The sequence below is a fragment of the Ranitomeya imitator genome, chromosome 5 (assembly GCF_032444005.1).
Source record: "Ranitomeya imitator isolate aRanImi1 chromosome 5, aRanImi1.pri, whole genome shotgun sequence".
NCBI lineage: Eukaryota > Metazoa > Chordata > Amphibia > Anura > Dendrobatidae > Ranitomeya > Ranitomeya imitator.
This window is the reverse complement of record NC_091286.1, coordinates 37,248,714-37,267,204: the sequence shown is the minus strand read 5'-3', so window position 1 is coordinate 37,267,204 and position 18,491 is coordinate 37,248,714. Positions and strand designations below refer to the sequence as shown.

The following is an 18,491-nucleotide window of genomic DNA, read 5'->3' as shown; positions in this document are numbered from 1 at the left end:
TGCTGCATTCATACAGCATATTTCACCTTAAAGCAGGTAATCTGTCACCACAGTTCACAATATCAATTGTATACATTATTAAATAGACCTGATCGGGATAGCCTACTTATGGATGAATATTCGTGATCTTAAAATGAGCATTTCACGAGTCCAGCTATAAAGTCAGAGATCTCAAAGTGTATTCAGTCTCCATTCACCTACCCAGCCTGAATGAAGACTGCAGATTGTACTAAGAGGTATGAGATCTCAGCAGGGAGGAGGGACACTGAGGAGCTCTCAATCAGGCTGGGTAGGCTGAGTCTTAGTAGCAGCAGGGAAGAGGGACACTGAGAAGGCAATGTTGGCGGAAAGTTAATGGGGTTGTCCGGGACTTTAACATTGACCGCCTAATTTTAGAATAGGTCATCAATGTCCGATCAGTGGGGGTGCAACACCCGACATCCCCGACGATCACCTGATCTCGGTGTCAGCGGCTGCCGGAACTGCTCAGTTGCGGAGCTGCACAGCTCCATTGATTGTATAGTGGTTGAAGCCAGGCACATCTGCTACTTATTCAAACCAATAGAGCGGATGTGCAGTACCCGGTTGTTACCACTATTCTGTCGACTGTGCTGTGCAGCGCCACAACAGAGCAGTTCCAGACTCCACCAACACCGGAAACAGCTAATCAGTGGGGGTGCCGGGATTCGCACCCCCACCAATCAGACGTTAATGACCTGTCCTAAGGATAGGCCATCAATATAAAATTCCCAGACGACCCCTTTAAACTTTTGAAGAGGATTGTACAGCCAGTCAGACATGGAACTCCATTTCAGGGGGTCTGAAAATTAAAGACAGAATGAAGACTGCAGATATCAATTTTTTTAATTAAAACTGGCTACTAACCTATGTAAAAATTATTTTTTCCACGCAAAAGGTGTCTATAACCTCAAAGTGGTATCCCCAACTTATTACCACCTTAGAAAATATCTATTATATGCAGGCCTTACCTCTAGAACCCACACCGACTTCGAGAACTGGGGTACCCCAAGCCCCAACATGTTTCCATGATGTACTATAAAACGTAGGGACACATGCAGAAAAAGTCAAGGAACTCATATGATCATATGATCCTTTAAGTTAAGGAGCTTAGCGAGACTTTTTTTTTTTCAGAAGAGTCATCTAAAGATGATCATGTCATGTTTCGCTGCTGGAACTGTCGAAAAATAACTGTAATCTGTGGGGAAAACTGGGCATGACGTTTTTGAAAGTCCCTCGGGGAATTAAATATGATATTTTCCCCATTACAATCAATGGGATATTCATATGACTCACAGACATGTCTCGTGTTGCAATTAAGATTTTGTGTATCCTTTGTGACAAAGTCACTGGCAAAGTACTGGAGGGGAGATATGTTTCACTGAGGTTATTAGCTTCAGTGATTTGAAACCTGAAAGTTTGCCCCATCACACTAAGTGCTGAGAGGTGTTAATCGGCCATTTTAAGGGAAAGGTTTTTACCTGAACAGCTAAAGAGAGGGTGGGAGGCTGTTCACCATATCTCCTCTACTTGGTGGGGTTTAGAAGGTAAATAGTCAGCCTACTGAGCCATTTTCTGTTCAGTATGCCTGGAGAGGCTAAGTCCATAGTGGTGCTCATGTTTATAGTAAACTGAACCTTGTGTTTTATTGGTAACCCTGAGCGGGTGGATCTCCGCAGCCATACGTACTATATATCCAATTTGTTTTGCTCTCCTGTTTTGCCCGAAGGGCCATGTGCATTTTTACTTTGCACTGGTTTATGCCACATGTATATAATAAACCAACGGAATATTTAAAGAGACTGTGTTCCTCTGTCTACCTCCGTGTGCAGCCGAATTAGCCGATCTACCACAGTTGGTGCTAGAAGTACAGGCAATTTCCCCGAGAAGCACGTGTGATGGCTGTGGACAAACCGCATGTCCTGGGTGAAGCCAGGAAGCTACTGCTGGAACTGTGGGCGGAGATGCTGGCCCCCTATCTAACCGACGAGCCCCAAAAGGCTTATTGTGACCTGGCCTTACAGGATGCACAGGAATATTTTAAGCTAAAAACTGAGATACTGGCATGCTCAGGGGGTGAATATGTCTGTCCGAGTTAAAAGGTCCACCACTGGGGGGTGTCTGAGGTCCTAAGGGGTTGCTGAGGGGTAGCCAAAGGTCGCTGATAAAGACTTGCTCTGCTGGCGATATTACGGTCATGGACACATAGCCGCCCCTTGTTCTATGTCCTCCGAACAGATGGACTGCAGCATAAGGAGGCGCTGTTCATACTATGCCTGTCCCGCCTGCAATGTGGACTATCAGCCCGGTGAGGGGGCTACAGGCATGTCCCATTATAATAAATGGGGTACTGGTGTCAGCACTCTTGGACTCAGGGAGTTTGGTGACCCTGGTAAGGGTCACACTCCCCCACCAATTGATCCGAAGCAAACACGTGGGCGTCTGCTGTATTCACGGGGACACCAAGAACTATCCCGTTGCCAGAGTGATTATAAAGCAAACTGTGGTGGGTTGGCTCACTCGGCTGCACACGGAGGTAGACACAGGAAGACTGTATCTTTTAAATCTTCTATTGGTTTATTAAATACATGCGGCATAAACCGGTACAAAGTAAAAATAAACACGGCCCTTCGGGCAAAACAGGAAAGCAGAACAAAATGATATATAGTTTGTATAGCTGTGGAGATCCGCCCGCTCAGAGTAACCAAAAAAACAGACGGTTTAGTTTACTATAGACACGAGAACCACTCTGGAGTTATCTTCTCCAGGCATACTGAACACCGAATGACTCAGAAGGCTGACTATTTAACTTCTAAACCCCACCCTGGGGAGGAGATATGGTGAACAGCCTCCCATACGCTCTTCAACTATTCACTTAAAAACCTTGCCCTTAAAACGGCCCATTAACCCCTTTCAGCACTTAGTTTGCTGGGGCAACCTTTCAGGTTTCAAATCACTGAAGCTAATAGACTCAGTGAAACATATCTTCCCTCCGTATATTGCCAGTGACTTTGTCACACCTTCTACGGTATTACTGCTGGATTTGCTGATGCACAAATGTGTTGTAAATTTTTTTATTTCATCTGTGCACAGAGATGTCTTTATGCAAAAGCAAATAATTTTCTTCAATATTTTCTTTATGAATGTAATTCTTTAAAGGGGCCATCCACCTCTGAATTAAAAAAAAACACTCAGCAGGCTAAAAAATAATGAAATAAAGTATACTCACCAACACATCAGTGCCGTGGCATAATTGGCTGCAACAGTCACATGTCCCTATGACTGGAACAGGAAGTACTATGACCGGAAGTGGGAGCTGGGCAGGGTTGGACTATGGGGAACTGGGGGAATCAGTAAATTGAGTATATTTTATTTTATTACTTTCTGTCATGCTGGGTGATTTTTCTACAAAAAAAAATCAGGGTTGCACAACCTCTTTAATTTTACATACTTTCTACAGTGTGGAATTTTGTAGATGGAATTAAGAAGATCTAACAGCCAGTATCACTCTTACTACAGAGATCAATATGAGTAATCAATAGACAATTGGATTACAACAAACAAAAACCTTTTTTTGATGGACTATTTCTGATCGAACAATTGGAAGTCCAGTTTTCCTTATAGCACATTTCTCTTAATATTAAAAGAAATTGGTGATGGCGTTCTTCAGGAACTTTCAGCAGAACATCAGTCTTCCATCCATGTCTTCCATTGCGAACACTCTGAGTAATGCCGTGGACGGTTTGGCCAGTGCTGTTGAAGAGGTCAGTTACACTGTGGCAGACTCCGTTACGGAGCAGGTTACGAGTATGATACATGTACTCCGTACAGACGAGGAGGGAAATCAAACGAAAGGGGCTAATGACAAAGACGAAGGTCAACTAACTCAAAATATTCAAAATACTACTTATGGAAGTAATCCGGATTTCGTACCCATAGACACAAATGAACATGGATCAAGTGTGAATACGGTTACAACCCAACTGAGGTCATCGGAAGGACGCAAGAGGGAAAGGCATCGAAGGCATGACAACATTCATGATTACAGTAGTCATCATCAAGATGCAGAATTCATGCATGATAGTAGTGACTTACCAACATCGGAGAGAGGACAATATGATCATTCCAGGGAGATGAAAGAAGACACGGTTCCTGTAAAAGGAAATCAAGACAATTTGTACAGTGATGGACACGGTTATTGTCAAACCACTGAAGGACCAGAAAGAAGAAGGAAATCCAAAAAGACAACTCAACAATCCAATGATTATAAAGAAAGAGACCGTGATCCCAGAGAACTTGGAAAAACAAATGATTTTAACAGTCAGGGTTCAAAAACATTGAGGTCAAGATCACCCAGAAATAATCACTCATCATCTCCTCGGGTTAACAGAGATAAGTTCTCAGAGGAGAACGTGAAACAATCAAAGCACCGTAAACTTCCAAATCTTAATCAGATTCATGGCGACCAATCCAAAAAGCAGAGGAACCATTGTGAAGATCCTGGAGAATATTACATAAGGAGTGATGAAAGTCCCTCCAGCAGAGTTAATGAAAGCAGAGACAGAAGAACGAAGGACAAGAAACCGCAAAGGGGAAAGGAAAGAGATGTAGACATCTCTGAAGACACGAAAGTGCGACATAAAGGTACACTGCTCTTCAGCACTTTCTGACTTGCAACGACTCCTCTCTACTGTTCTGCAATTCTTTTTTTTCCAAAATTTTGTCACCTTCTGACTTTACTATTTTAGTTTTGGTGAACAATATGAAGTTGAAATGTTCATTTTCTTGAAGGTTTCTGAGTGGGTCTTCAATTTTCACTAGAATATAATTGATAACCCTCATATTTCCTATCAAACTGCTCTCTTGGATTACTTGTAAATTGTTTTGGAAATTGTTGAAAATATAAAAATATTTTTTTTAATCTGGTTTGATGGACACCTCTAAAATGGTCATATACATATATATCATATACTGTACATGTATATATAAATCTCAAAATGAGATTTTTGCCATTTTCCTATACAATTTGTGACCTAGAGATTTTTTTGCTTTCTGATTTCTTGCATGGTTTCTTCTGTTTCTGAAGACATTTAGACTTTTGCCATATAAATATTTGACTTCAGATTGTGTACAATTTAGTTAAGCAAATACAGCTTATGCCTTCTGAAAGTATACTTTATTGATCTACTGACCAGACCTGGCCTGGGATACAATCCATATCGGTATTTGACATATTGGCATACTTGGCAAGTTTTCTAGCTTGATACCTTCGAGGTTAAGAGTTGCGCCCACTTTTCTACTTTTGAGGTTAATGCTACTTTTTTTTTCAGGTGGGCGAACTCACCTAGTTTTTCAAGAGGAAGATTCTGTTTTTCTCTGGCATTTTGTTATCCTGCAGCTTTTTTCTTTTTTTTTTTTTAATGTTTAGGTCCTTTACAGCTTTTGTGACCGTTTTCAGAATTCACACAACGTATTTGTGGCATTATTTTTGTTTACTGGTATTTTCTGGATGTGTGCACATATCCCTAGAGGGCATGCCTCCTTGACGCCCATTCCATTCCTGTCCATGTCCCGTTCTCTGCCTCCTTGAATGTCCCATTGGATGCCAAAGGACAAAAAAGCTCTTGTTCTAGTAGTTTAGAACAGAGATTTGCCGAGTCATCCAGGAGTCCGGGAAGTCTCCCGTTATCTCAGGAGAGTTGTCAAGTACTCATATTGGTTTAATATAAAACACAGATTTCCAACACTAATTTTAGGACCAAATTGAAGCTTTAACAGTCGTCCAATATGAACTTTCCAATATTGTATTTATCATTTTACTAGGGCGAGACCTCCATGGTTCATCGTCAGAAAGTGAAGATGAAGGCCTGGCTAAATACCATGAGGCAAAAAGCCGCTTGCATGGCTCCAGACCTGCCTCAGACAAGCAACAAAACTACATGTGGGAAACCAGGCAGAAGTACAGCCCACTGTCAGCAGAGTATGACGGGTACAGCAGCGAAGTGTCTGCGGATGAAGGTAAGAAGTCACATTTTATATTCCTCCTGCCTGCAGTTTTGGGAATGGGAAGGAGCCTCATAAATCTGCATCATTCTCATGATATCAAAATAGGTTTTGGGTGAAAGATGTGATGAAGGTGCCTATCAACTGAAATGAGATGTCATCCGAGTGCAGTCCGATGTTTTCCACACACTCATTCACTTGCATGGCCTAGTGTGATACGAAAACATTTTGGCCATGTGCATGGCCCCATAGACTAACATTAGACGGCCTCATGGACTAACATTGGACGTCCCCATGGACTAACATTGGACGGCCCCATGGACTAACATTAGATGGCCCCATAGACTAACATTGGACGGCCCCATGGACTAACATTGGGCGGCCCCATAGACTAACATTGGACGGCCCCATAGACTAACATTGGACGGCCCCATGGACTAACATTGGGCCGCTCCATAGACTAACATTGGACGGCCCCATAGACTAACATTGGATGGCCCCATGGACTAACATTGGACGGCCCCATAGACTAACATTGGACGACCACAGAGACTAACATTGGACGGCCCCATGGACTAACATTGGACGGTCCGATAGACTAACATTGGACGGCCCCATAGACTAACATTGGACGGCCCCATGGACTAACATTGGACGGCCCCATAAACAAACATTGGACGGCCCCATAGACTATCGTTGGATGGCCCCATATACTAACATTGGACGGCCCCATAGACTAACATTGGACGGCCCCATGGACTAACATTGGACAGCCCCATAGACTAACATTGGATGGCCCCATGGACTAACATTGGGCCGCTCCATAGACTAACATTGGACGGCCCCATAGACTAACATTGGATGGCCCCATGGACTAACATTGGACGGCCCCATAGACTAACATTGGACGACCACAGAGACTAACATTGGACGGCCCCATGGACTAACATTGGACGGTCCGATAGACTAACATTGGACGGCCCCATAGACTAACATTGGACGGCCCCATGGACTAACATTGGACGGCCCCATAAACAAACATTGGACGGCCCCATAGACTATCGTTGGATGGCCCCATATACTAACATTGGACGGCCCCATAGACTAACATTGGACGGCCCCATGGACTAACATTGGACAGCCCCATAGACTAACATTGGACGGCCCCATAGACTAACATTGGACGGCCCCATAGACTAACATTGGATGGCCCCATAGACTAACATTGGATGGCCCCATGGACTAACATTGGATGGCCCCATGGACTAACATTGGACGGCCCCATGGACTAACATTGGACGGCCCCATGGACTAACATTGGACGGCCCCATGGACTAACATTGGACGGCCCCATGGACTAACATTGGAAGGCCCCATAGACTAACATTGGTCCGAGGGTGATCCGATGTTTTGTCGAATCGCAGTAACACCTAAAATAAGCTCGTCGTTATATTGGCAAAACAACTAAATATTCTTTTATCCATGAACATTCACTTTAATTATCCCTCCACAATTACATTCCCTTTATTAATTATCTTTTTTGGGTATGTATTTATTTTTTTTGTGTTGTGACTTTATTATGGTCTTTGTCTTTAGCCATACCATCATTGTGCTTAATATTTACCTCTGTACTGTGACATTACCGTGTTTAGTTTCTCTGCACTGTGTCATCACTGTGTATTTTATCTCTATACTGTGACATCACTGTGTGTATTATCTCTGCACTGTGACATCACTGTGTATATTATCTCTATACTGTGACATCACTGTGTGTATTATCTCTGCACTGTGTCATCATGTGTAATATACACAGTATATCTACTGTGTATATATACACAGTATATCTCTATACTGTGACATCACTGTGTGTATTATCTCTGCACTGTGTCATCATGTGTATATTATCTCTGTACTGTGACATCACTGTGTGTATTATCCCTGTACTGTGACATCACTTTATTTATTATCCCTGTACTGTGACATCACTGTGTTTAGTATTCCTGTACTGTGACATCACTGTGTGCTTTATCCCTGTACTGTGACATCACTGTGTTTAGTATTCCTGTACTGTGACATCACTGTGTGCTTTATCCCTATACTGTGACATCACTCTGTTTATTCTCAGTACTAGGACATCACTCTGGTTAATATCTCTGACCTATGACATCATACTGTTTACTATCTCTGTATTGTGACATAATTGTGTGTATCTCCATATTGTGACACCATTGTATGTAATCTTTGTACTGTGACATCACTGTTTTTGTTATTCCTGTACTGTGACATCACTGTGTTGATTGTCTCTGTACTAGGACATCACCAGGTTTAATATGTCTGACCCATCCCATGACATCACATTATTATCTATGTACTGTGACATCACTGTCTGTTATCTTTGTATAGTGACATCACTGTGTTTATTATTCCTGTACTTTTATTATCCCTGCACTGTGACATCACTGTTATTCTCTGTGCTAGGACATCACTGTGGTTAATATATCTGACCTATGACATCATACTGTTTATTATCTCTGTATTGTGAGATCACTGTGTTTATTATCTCTGTATTGTGAGATCACTGTGTTTATTATCTCTGTACTGTGACATCACTGTGTGCATTATCCCTGTACTTTGACTTCATCATCTGTTATGTATGTACTGTGACATCCTTGTGTTACATATCCCTCACTCATAACATCACTGTTTATTACCCCTTTACTGTTACATCACCTTGTTTATGACCTCTGTACTGTGACATTACTGTGCAATAACCCTTTCTTAAAACTTCACATTATTATCAAAGAGCTGTGAATTCACTTCACATTTTAATTTTATATTATGTACGTTATGCCATTATATCACTGTGGTTCTTAGGTTTGTTTCTACCGAACTTCCAGCGGCGGTAAATGACCGCTCTTATAACAGCCTGTTTACACAGGCAGACGGCGGTGATGCGCTCAGAACGATCTGTAGTAGACCGCTCAGCGCACATAGGATTGTTCCCGGCAGCTCGGGTCCTTTAGCAGAAGACTATGCACCTTCGAGAACCGTGATCTTTTGTGTTGCACAAAAGATCATTTCACCCTACAAACAATCGCTTTGCTCATTCACCGGTTGACCGCCTGTTCACACTGAAATGAACTTGCTTAAGAACGTTCGGTCACTCACCGTAATTGCACCTTTAGTCATTAGCGTGACATCACTGTGTGAAAAAAAACCCCTTCACAGTCTTTCTTGTCCATTTACAGTATCATTATTTGTTAATTGCACCAATATGCAAGGAGGGCGGTCTTCAGTGTGGGCCCATCGGCAGATTTTCCGACATTGTGATGGGCCAGTCTGACCCTTCCGGTACATGTGAACTTTCCTTTACAGGGAAGAATACGCCGTCGCGAGCACATCTGTATGTTGGTACCTGTGCAACTTCAAGAGCCTTGGCTTAATGTATACGAACATTAATTATTTACATGAGATATCAAAGATAAAGCCGCAGATTCCCTGTCAATCCGTGATGTATAGAATCAGCATATCCATGTGTGACATCCAAGGAGGGAACTGAGAAATAATGATGTGAGACCGGCAAAGGATGTAAGAGACTGCCACTCACACCGTCCACTTTTATTTGCCTTTGGCTTTAATATGCAAATATTGATTGAAGGATTGCCGTCATCCAAGATGATTCGAGTCAGAACCAAAAGGATGGAAACGGCAATTAATTTATTTGAAATGCATAACATTGAACCCCTGATAGATTCATTTTTACTGCCGTCAGTTTTGTTTATTTTTTTTTTTTGGCTGTATTAAACTGTTAAACAGATAAAAGCTTATTTTTTTTTCATCAGGATCCCTTTTATTTACAGCATAAATGGCAAGAATAACCGCTGATTTAATATTTGTTTTCTTTTTCTAAATCAGTAGAACATGCGAAAATAAGAAATTGTGTAATTTATGTTATCAGAGAAATCTTCTTCTTTCTCCTCCTGGACCGATTATTTATTCATTCTCAATAGTCTGAAATCACTGGTAAAATCAGTAAAGGCAAATTTCGACATTACTGATATAGGAGATGACAGTTGGTGCTCATAAAGTTCTATGGAGGGGGAGGAGCTAGTGACGGACACAAACATTCCGCTGCAAGTTCTCTTGAAGCATCAGTTACATTTTAAATTTTAACTGACGTTTGAGGAGAACTTGCAGCGGAATGTTTGTGGCTGTCACTAGCTCCTCCCCCTCCATAGAACTTTATAAGCACCAACTGTCCTCTATCTCTGTAATGTGACATTCTGTCTTCGCTGAATACAGATTTTACCCATGAATTGAGAGTGAAAGATCAATCTAGCTGGAGAAAGAAGCAGATTTCTCCGACAAGATATATTACAAAATTTCTTACTTTTACTTTCATGTGAACTGCGAAATAAAAATTTAAATGATGTTTACTCTTTAAATACATTTTTCACACTTTTTTTTTGCAACAAAATAGGCTTGTGCTTAAAGGATTTATCTGTGACTATTTTTCTTTTACTATGTTCTTAAAAACTAACAGGCAAATAGTTGCTAACTACCTTCCTGTTCTACCCAGAGGTCACCTACTGCTCCTTCCCGGCGATTCAGCTGCTGAACGTCAACAGAGCAACTCTTAATCTTCCGGGCTGCTCTGTCGACAGGCTGTGACTGCCGACATCATGCTGATTGACAGCCGGCTCCCACGCAATTAGACAGCAAGGAGCCGGCTGTCAATCAGCATGACATCGGCTGTCAATCAGCATGACGTCAGCAGTCACGCGTCGTCAACAGAGCAGAGTGGGAGAAAAAAAGCTGCCCTGTCGACATGATGTCAGCAAAATTTGCTGAATCACCAGTTTGTCACTCAAAGTGAATAGAGCATCGTGGAGTTCGGGACTCCTGTTGATTGGATCAGTGGTGGTCCGCCCTCGTCAACCATACATTATTAAATGTAATTATAAAAAGAAACCCCATAAAGGCAGGAGATTCACAGTAACTTTTGGTAATACAGCTCTTGTGGTATTGGGAATGAATGGAACAGTGGTTGAGCATGCTCACTGCCGATCCATTATAACAGGGAAAAAACCATCTCCGTTCTGATGATCAGTGCAGGTCCCAGGGGTCGGACCCCCCTGATTAGTAAGTTGATGCATGGACTGGCCGGCGGCCCCCAAACCCGAGCGTCACATCTGTATAGAAATATATGGAGCAGTCGCGTTGGAGTTGGGAATCCGAGCTTTGCATTCCGATCTGGGTCCAGTTTATATGGCCGTCTGACTGTATCCTTAGGATAAGTCATCAATATATCAGATGAGTGGGGGTCCGACACCCCACCGATCAGCCGTCACAAGTCCCACAGCGCCATACATTGTGCAGTGGCCGTTCCCAGGTACTGCAGCGCAGCTTCTATTCACTTCAATCTTCGCAATTCAAATCCTGTAAAATCCCTTTAAGGGATTGAACGGGGCAAAAAAAAAAGTGATACAGATGGATAAATCTTTAAAAATTCGCCAAAATTTAAATCTAGATTTTTTTTGTGATAATTTTGAATTTAGAATATTTCCCAAATTGCATGATCTCTGATGGTAAGCTTTATATTCTTCAAATGTTGTGGTTGGCATTAAATGTAGAGATTGGTAACATTGGCAAAAATGTTATAGTTTGAGATTTAATATCGATGACAATACATAAACCTCCTCTCTCATATTCCTATTTTTCTCCCCTTCCCCCATCTACTAGCTTCTTCCATTTCTTGTGTTATCACTTATTGCTTTCTCATGGTTTTATATTGCTGTATGTTGTTTTTTTTTTACCTTCCTCACTTTTTAAGATTATTTCAAGCTTGAAATATTTCATAAAAAAAAGAGATTTCACTTCTTTTCTCTTTGCCCGTCTTTCTGCACAGGAAGGCTGTAACTGCAGCACTTGCCGAATGATTCCTCTAGATGGCCTTATAAAACTTCCTTTCACATAGGGCCATTAGCGCGGCAATGATTCCCTTATTCCTTGTCTTTATGGAAGCAGGGGAACGCTCACACACTTATATTCATCGCCGGGTAATAGTAACGCCATCCAATACCAGGCTCTGCAATCCCATAATGTCCCGTATTAGGTACTTTTACATTGTAATAAATGTGCCTATTTGCCTTTATGTCTTCTTCGTACGGAAAGAAATTGGCATTTTTCAAGAAAAGGTTTCATATTTGGAATATAACTTTTCTGAGACTAGGAGTAAAATAAGCCCTGAGCTTCTGGAGGTCAAAGTATTTTGTGCACTAAAAGCTTTTGAAAAAATATCCATGTACTCTAGACACCCCCATGTATATAACAAAAAAATTCAAACAAATCCACCGGGATTTGATGACCATCTAATGTGCATCCTGATTCGGGGGGAGAGAAAAGCATCATCTTGCTGAATTTCAATGTCAAATCCTTTCTGTCCTCTTGAGATAAAATCTGCCGCCAGAGCTGTCTGACAGCACGTTTAACTATGTTTAAAGGTAATCTGTCAGCAGGCTTTTGCTATGTAATCTGAGGACTCAGCACCGCGGCCTGACACAGGGAGGTCCAGAGCAGCGAACACAATGAGTAGGGCGGCGCTGAGAAGGCGTATGAGTCGCCGGCGTGACAGCATCACTTACTAGGATGTGTTTTGCTGTGTTTTTTCAGTAGGAGATTATCTCTACAGAACTAGGTGTCTCGTTCCTCTTGGTCCAAATACACCCTCAGCACTGATAAGTAGCTTTCTGTCACTATTCAGTGTATAGAGGAAGCTGCCAATCAGCGGTGAACGGGGTTATACAGAGCTCAGCATTCTGAGCTCTGCTAGATCCGCAGCAGGGAAAACTGATTCTATCACAACTGCTGCACCCAGTAAACTAAGTGACAAATCACTGGAATCAGTGTCTCGGTCCCTACATCATGCTGCTCTCAGATTACATAGCAAAAACCTGCTTAGGGCATGTAAGGAGCATAGTAAGGTCGGAGACTCAGCACTGAACTCCTTGTACTTCTGTGTCTTGCTCAGTGATGATCGGGTTTAAGCCTCCTTACATCGGCCATGTCTCTGAGCACTGAACACCTTGTACTTCTGTGTCTTGCTCAGTGGTGGTCGGGTTTCAGCCTCCTTACATCGGCCATGTCTCTGAGCACCGAACACCTTGTACTTCTGTGTCTTGCTCAGGGGTGGTTGGGTTTAAGCCTCCTTACATCGGCCATGTCTCTGAGCACTGAACACCTTGTACTTCTGTGGATTGGTCAGTGGTGGTCGGGTTTCAGCCTCCTTACATCGGCCATGTCTCTGAGCACCGAACACCTTGTACTTCTGTGTCTTGCTCAGGGGTGGTTGGGTTTAAGCCTCCTTACATCGGCCATGTCTCTGAGCACTGAACACCTTGTACTTCTGTGGATTGGTCAGTGGTGGTCGGGTTTCAGCCTCCTTACATCGGCCATGTCTCTGAGCACCGAACACCTTGTACTTCTGTGTCTTGCTCAGTGGTGGTCGGGTTTAAGCCTCCTTACATCGGCCATGTCTCTGAGCGCTGAACACCTTGTACTTCTGTGGATTGGTCAGTGGTGGTCGGGTTTCAGCCTCCTTACATCGGCCATGTCTCTGAGCACCGAACACCTTGTACTTCTGTGTCTTGCTCAGTGGTGGTCGGGTTTAAGCCTCCTTACATCGGCCATGTCTCTGAGCGCTGAACACCTTGTACTTCTGTGGATTGGTCAGTGGTGGTCGGGTTTCAGCCTCCTTACATCGGCCATGTCTCTGAGCACCGAACACCTTGTACTTCTGTGTCTTGCTCAGTGGTGGTCGGGTTTCAGCCTCCTCACCTTGGTTGTGTCTCTGAGCACCGAACACCTTGTACTTCCGGGCCTCCAGCGAGGTTGCACTTCTGGATTATGACAGCACTGGCTTCCTGGTCACTTCACATTTGATTCTTCTCAAATCTTTGGAAGTCCATGTGCATCTTTTGTTCTCAACATATTTTTTGTAACACTGTTGACTATTTGCAACAAAACTGTTGATGTCTCTGTGATCACGTCCCAATGTCTTATCAATTTGAAGAGTGATGAATCCTTAGACTTCTAATATTTTTTGGCATTTCAGCATCAGATCATTCTCTCTTTTGGCCTGTTTGCCCCGAGGAAAACAAGCCGCCTAATAATTCTGCACACCTTGATAAAGGGTGTTGTATCCTTAGGCCTCATCATTCTGTAAGATGGAAATCCACCTTAAAGGCCTCATCATTCTGTAAGATGGAAATCCACCTTAAAGGTCAGATGGGTGAGCCGACATTTGCAAAAGCAAGACAATGGGAGAAGAAGCTGTTACGCTGTTAGAGATAAACTGGTAGACACTTTTACGTCCTTGAGTTGTTCCTTCAAGATGCAAATCATTCATTCTTGGCCTCCTCAACTTCTTAAAATAAGTGTATCAAAATGATGTCTCAATTTGCATAATTTGCACCACATTTATTTTGTGGGGTTTTTTTTTTTTCCATTTTTTTTGTCTACAATCGAATCAGCATTGGTTGCTTAGCAAGAACGAGTATGACCTAAGATTTGACAGCATCAGCCAAAATTGCACCAAAATTTTGCAGCTCACTAATTGGTTGGAGTAAAGTTAGATTAATGTGTCTAAACATGCGCCAAAGTTATCATCTGTCATTAGCAACTGTGATAAATTCGGTGTATTTTAAAAATTTGTAGTCAACGTTTACTCTTTCTAAATATTGGAAAAGGTTAGTGAATCAGCCCCGTTGTTGGCTGTCCTTCTTTTAGGAGACCTGCTGATTATTGAGTCTTGAAGACATTACTCACTGGGAAGAATAAGCAAATTTGTTCTTTACTAGAAGAAAACTAACCTTATCTTACAGGTGGTCTGGCTTGGTTAACATCCCCAGGGCTTGTTAGAAGGCTTATTCTAGGGTCGGACATTGACTAACATGGTGGCTACCTCTAATAGGTGGCTCTAGGGAGAGTTTTGTGTTTCTCTTCCAGGAGAGAGCTAATTTGCATAATAAGAATTACCAAATGATCTTAGTCTGTTCGAAGATGCCTGATGTGGAGGAAGGCAAATCAGTCAACAGGATAGAACATGGCAAGGGCTGAGAATTACCCACCTAGACATCCACTTTGCTTCAGGTATGATCGTGGTGCTTCCTTTGTGATGATATAAGAGGGCGCAGTGTTGGATGTTTGTTCCCAGTGTACACTGACCTCTCGACAAGAAACCAAGTTATGGATAGAATTCCACATGGATTAATAGAGATCCAATATGAAGGTACTCTTCTTATTAAACAACAGCAGAAATTTTACTCAAATATATGCCGTCTCTGGTCTCTCCTCCTTTTTTGGTGCTCTTGCACTTGCTTCACCAGTGGGCATTATTCACATTATTCGCAATCTGAGCTACTTCAGATGACACTTGCATTCTCTCATCTTTACTCCTCAGACTTCTAGGAGACATGCTTTTGCCCTCCTGCTCTAGCCCATAACTCTTGTCAGGAGTACACTGACTATCAGGGTGTTCTCTATTCTTTTCTCTTTACAGTGAGCCGGCCTTTTACGACTGGTGGTGTCTGTCACAGAGGCAACGTGTCCTCTGTAACACAATTTGTTTTTGCTACTCACCTGCTGTCCATAGAACAATAAGCCCCTTAATAACCGGTGTCACTCACATTCTTTGTCGACAGGTCAACAGAAAGACAGCACGAACTCTCATAAACCTTTCTAGTGTCATCTGAGATGACTTATGACACCTGTAGAATCCAATATGACCACCATTATAGATGTCATTGACCTGACCTTTTAGGAAACCATCTCATGAAGGTTATTGTACCCTTCAATTTAGTAATGGCTAGGACTTGTGTAAGATAGCCGAAGTGGCTCGTCACATTGACAATTTTTTTTTTTTTTACGATGGGTTTGAAATCTTTCTTGAACTGCCAAACGTGACTATAACTTTTAAGGGAGAGTCGCATGTATTATTGCCATTCTACAAATTAATGAATACTTCTTACAGAATTATTATCATCTCTGCGAATGACTGTCAATCATGCCGCAGTCAAATATATTAAAATCTTATTTCTTTCCAAAGTCTTTTGTAGCATAGAATAGTAACTGCGTCCTTCAATGCAGCGTATTATTTTAGTTGTATTATTTTTACATTTTAGCACACTTTTAAGGCAGAATTGTTTCGTAGCGTGCTGTCAACGGAAATTACCTATTTTTAAAAAACACACAATATGCAGCAAAGAAAGGAAATATTCTTTGTTTTTTTTTTTTTTATAAGAACCTACATAAGAAAAATTGTATGCTTTCTGCTTCAAGACTCCAAGCTTCGGATTTTGTAGCCGTTATTATTTGCGCTAAAGCTATTATTACCGACATGATGGTTGGGAAAAACAATAGGATGATTTATTATTGTGAATGAAGGCTGCTCCTGGCTTTGAAGCCTGTCAATTAACGTGACTCTTCAGCCCACAGAGCATAGCCATCTTACACCGTTTGCAGGAATAAATATGAAGAAATGAAATGAAAAATTGCACGCTTGAAAAAGACAATAAAATTAAAGAATTGTTACACTTCAATAGATTGCACAATTTCTGGTAGAGGCAAGAGACATTCTGTTATAAGAAGCATCTCTGCAGATGAGTATTGAAAGAATAAAAGGAAGGCTATGGCTAAAAGATTTTTCGTCTTCACCTTAACGCCACTCATTAGCGTAAGTGCGGAGAAACACTGGTTTGCCTTCCCCCGACAGTCTCCAATGTGCTCGTTGGAGATTAATATTTTTTTACCACTTTTGTAAATTATCCCTTATTCTATGGACAACGTACTGATTGCTACTTATCAACCCATTGGAAGAAGAGGGAGACAGCCAGCTCATCAAGATGCCGGTGCACGAATCCGGTACAGCATCGTCAGTAGGTAGGAAAAAAAGGAATATCCAGCACTCTTTCGTGTAAGAAAAAATCCATAAAAAATATCAGCACATGGAAGAAAGAGCAGAACTGACGCGTTTCAAACAGAGGTTTGTTTGAAACGCGTCAGTTTTGCTCCTCGTTCCATGTGCTGACATTTTTTGTATTTTTTTTTTTTTGTACCAATAAAAGTGATTTTATCTTTTTCAACCAAAGAGTGCTGGAAAATCCTTCCTTTAAAACCTTTGGAACCGCAAACGGTCCCAAGATCGGGGCTGTACTTGGCAGTCTCTGACGATGCTATAGACAATGGCGGATTAGAGGTACACATGTTCAGACTATGCTGTGTTCTGCAGAGCCACATTCTCAGGAGCAGTGGAGGACCCAGGGACGGGAGGTTCCTTATCCTGTTAATATGGGCTAACTTACAAATGCAAGGTCCAGAATGTAGGCAACAGACAGACCAAAACTAAGAAGGGAAGTCAAGAAAGACTGCCTTTCAGACATATCAACACACCGTTAAAGGGAACCTGTAATGTAGGAAAAAAACGCTATTAGCCAGCACATATAGTGTTAATATAGAGTCAACACACATCATGAAAGCAGTAAATCACAGTAATCATAAGTATAAAGATAAATATTAATATACTGTGACTTATGTATCCGATATGGACATAAAAGCGGGAAAAGGCCGCACAGACTATATCTAGGGGCTTTTTATACCTGCATTTCCCCTTCCTTCCCTACCCCTTGAGAAAGGCTACACCGCCGAAACGCGCGTCGGGGTGGACACTCCCAGACTTTGTTCCTGGTGCTATACGGGTTAAATATATCTTTTATCTTATGTGGCTCTGTTGCGGCCCCCTCCACTCTTTGTATGTACATTCTATACCCTAGCACCAAGTTGGCTAATAATCAGGCAGTATGGGAGCCGTGCAATATTACATAGTATTATACTTTATGGTAGCAGGTATGTCCTGAGCCGCCTGTGTACAACTTTATGATTGCCCTTTAGTCCTGTGAGTGCCCTCTTTTTTTCGACATGTGCTATGTGGTTGTACTCTTCCCCCTATTCCATTTGTTTGTCATCTTTTATCTGATCATCCAATAAATTTATTTGCACTACTTGAAGTTATTTTGGGATTTCTTTGTCGTGTTTTTTCTTTGGTTGATATAGTGTTAATATGCAGATTAATAGTGCTCTAAACCTGCCCGACGCCCGCACTTAGAGCCCTGCAGCCAAGAGGAAATTAGCTTTATTCCTCTCAGCAGCCTTGGGCTTTTAGTCATACTAGCGGGCCGGCACGGTTTCAGTCACCCGTCAGTACATAGTAAGTGGCGGATATAACCGCACAATTAGAGGCGGCTGTCAGTCAGTGCCGGGTTGTGGTTACAGCTGCCACTTACTATACACTGACTGCATAGTAAGTGGCGGATATAACCGCACCGTTAGAGGCGGCTGTCAGTCAGTGCCGGGTTGTGGTTACAGCTACCGATCACTGTACACTGACTGCATAGTAAGCGGCGGATATAACCGCA

The 18,491-nt window shown here is 42.2% G+C and overlaps 2 protein-coding genes across 2 annotated transcripts in view; both read left to right on the top strand.

The window, feature by feature from the left end:
• Positions 1 to 18,491, top strand: part of SERTAD4 (SERTA domain containing 4) — a 371,017-nt gene that overhangs the window by 167,364 nt on the left and 185,162 nt on the right. The gene's annotated exons all lie outside the window — the stretch shown is intronic.
• Positions 1 to 18,491, top strand: part of SYT14 (synaptotagmin 14) — a 169,142-nt gene that overhangs the window by 69,108 nt on the left and 81,543 nt on the right. Inside the window, exon 4 of the mRNA XM_069768562.1 lies at positions 5,842 to 6,036. Coding sequence (XP_069624663.1) covers positions 5,842 to 6,036 — 195 coding nt within the window. The remainder of the gene's footprint in view (positions 1 to 5,841; positions 6,037 to 18,491) is intronic.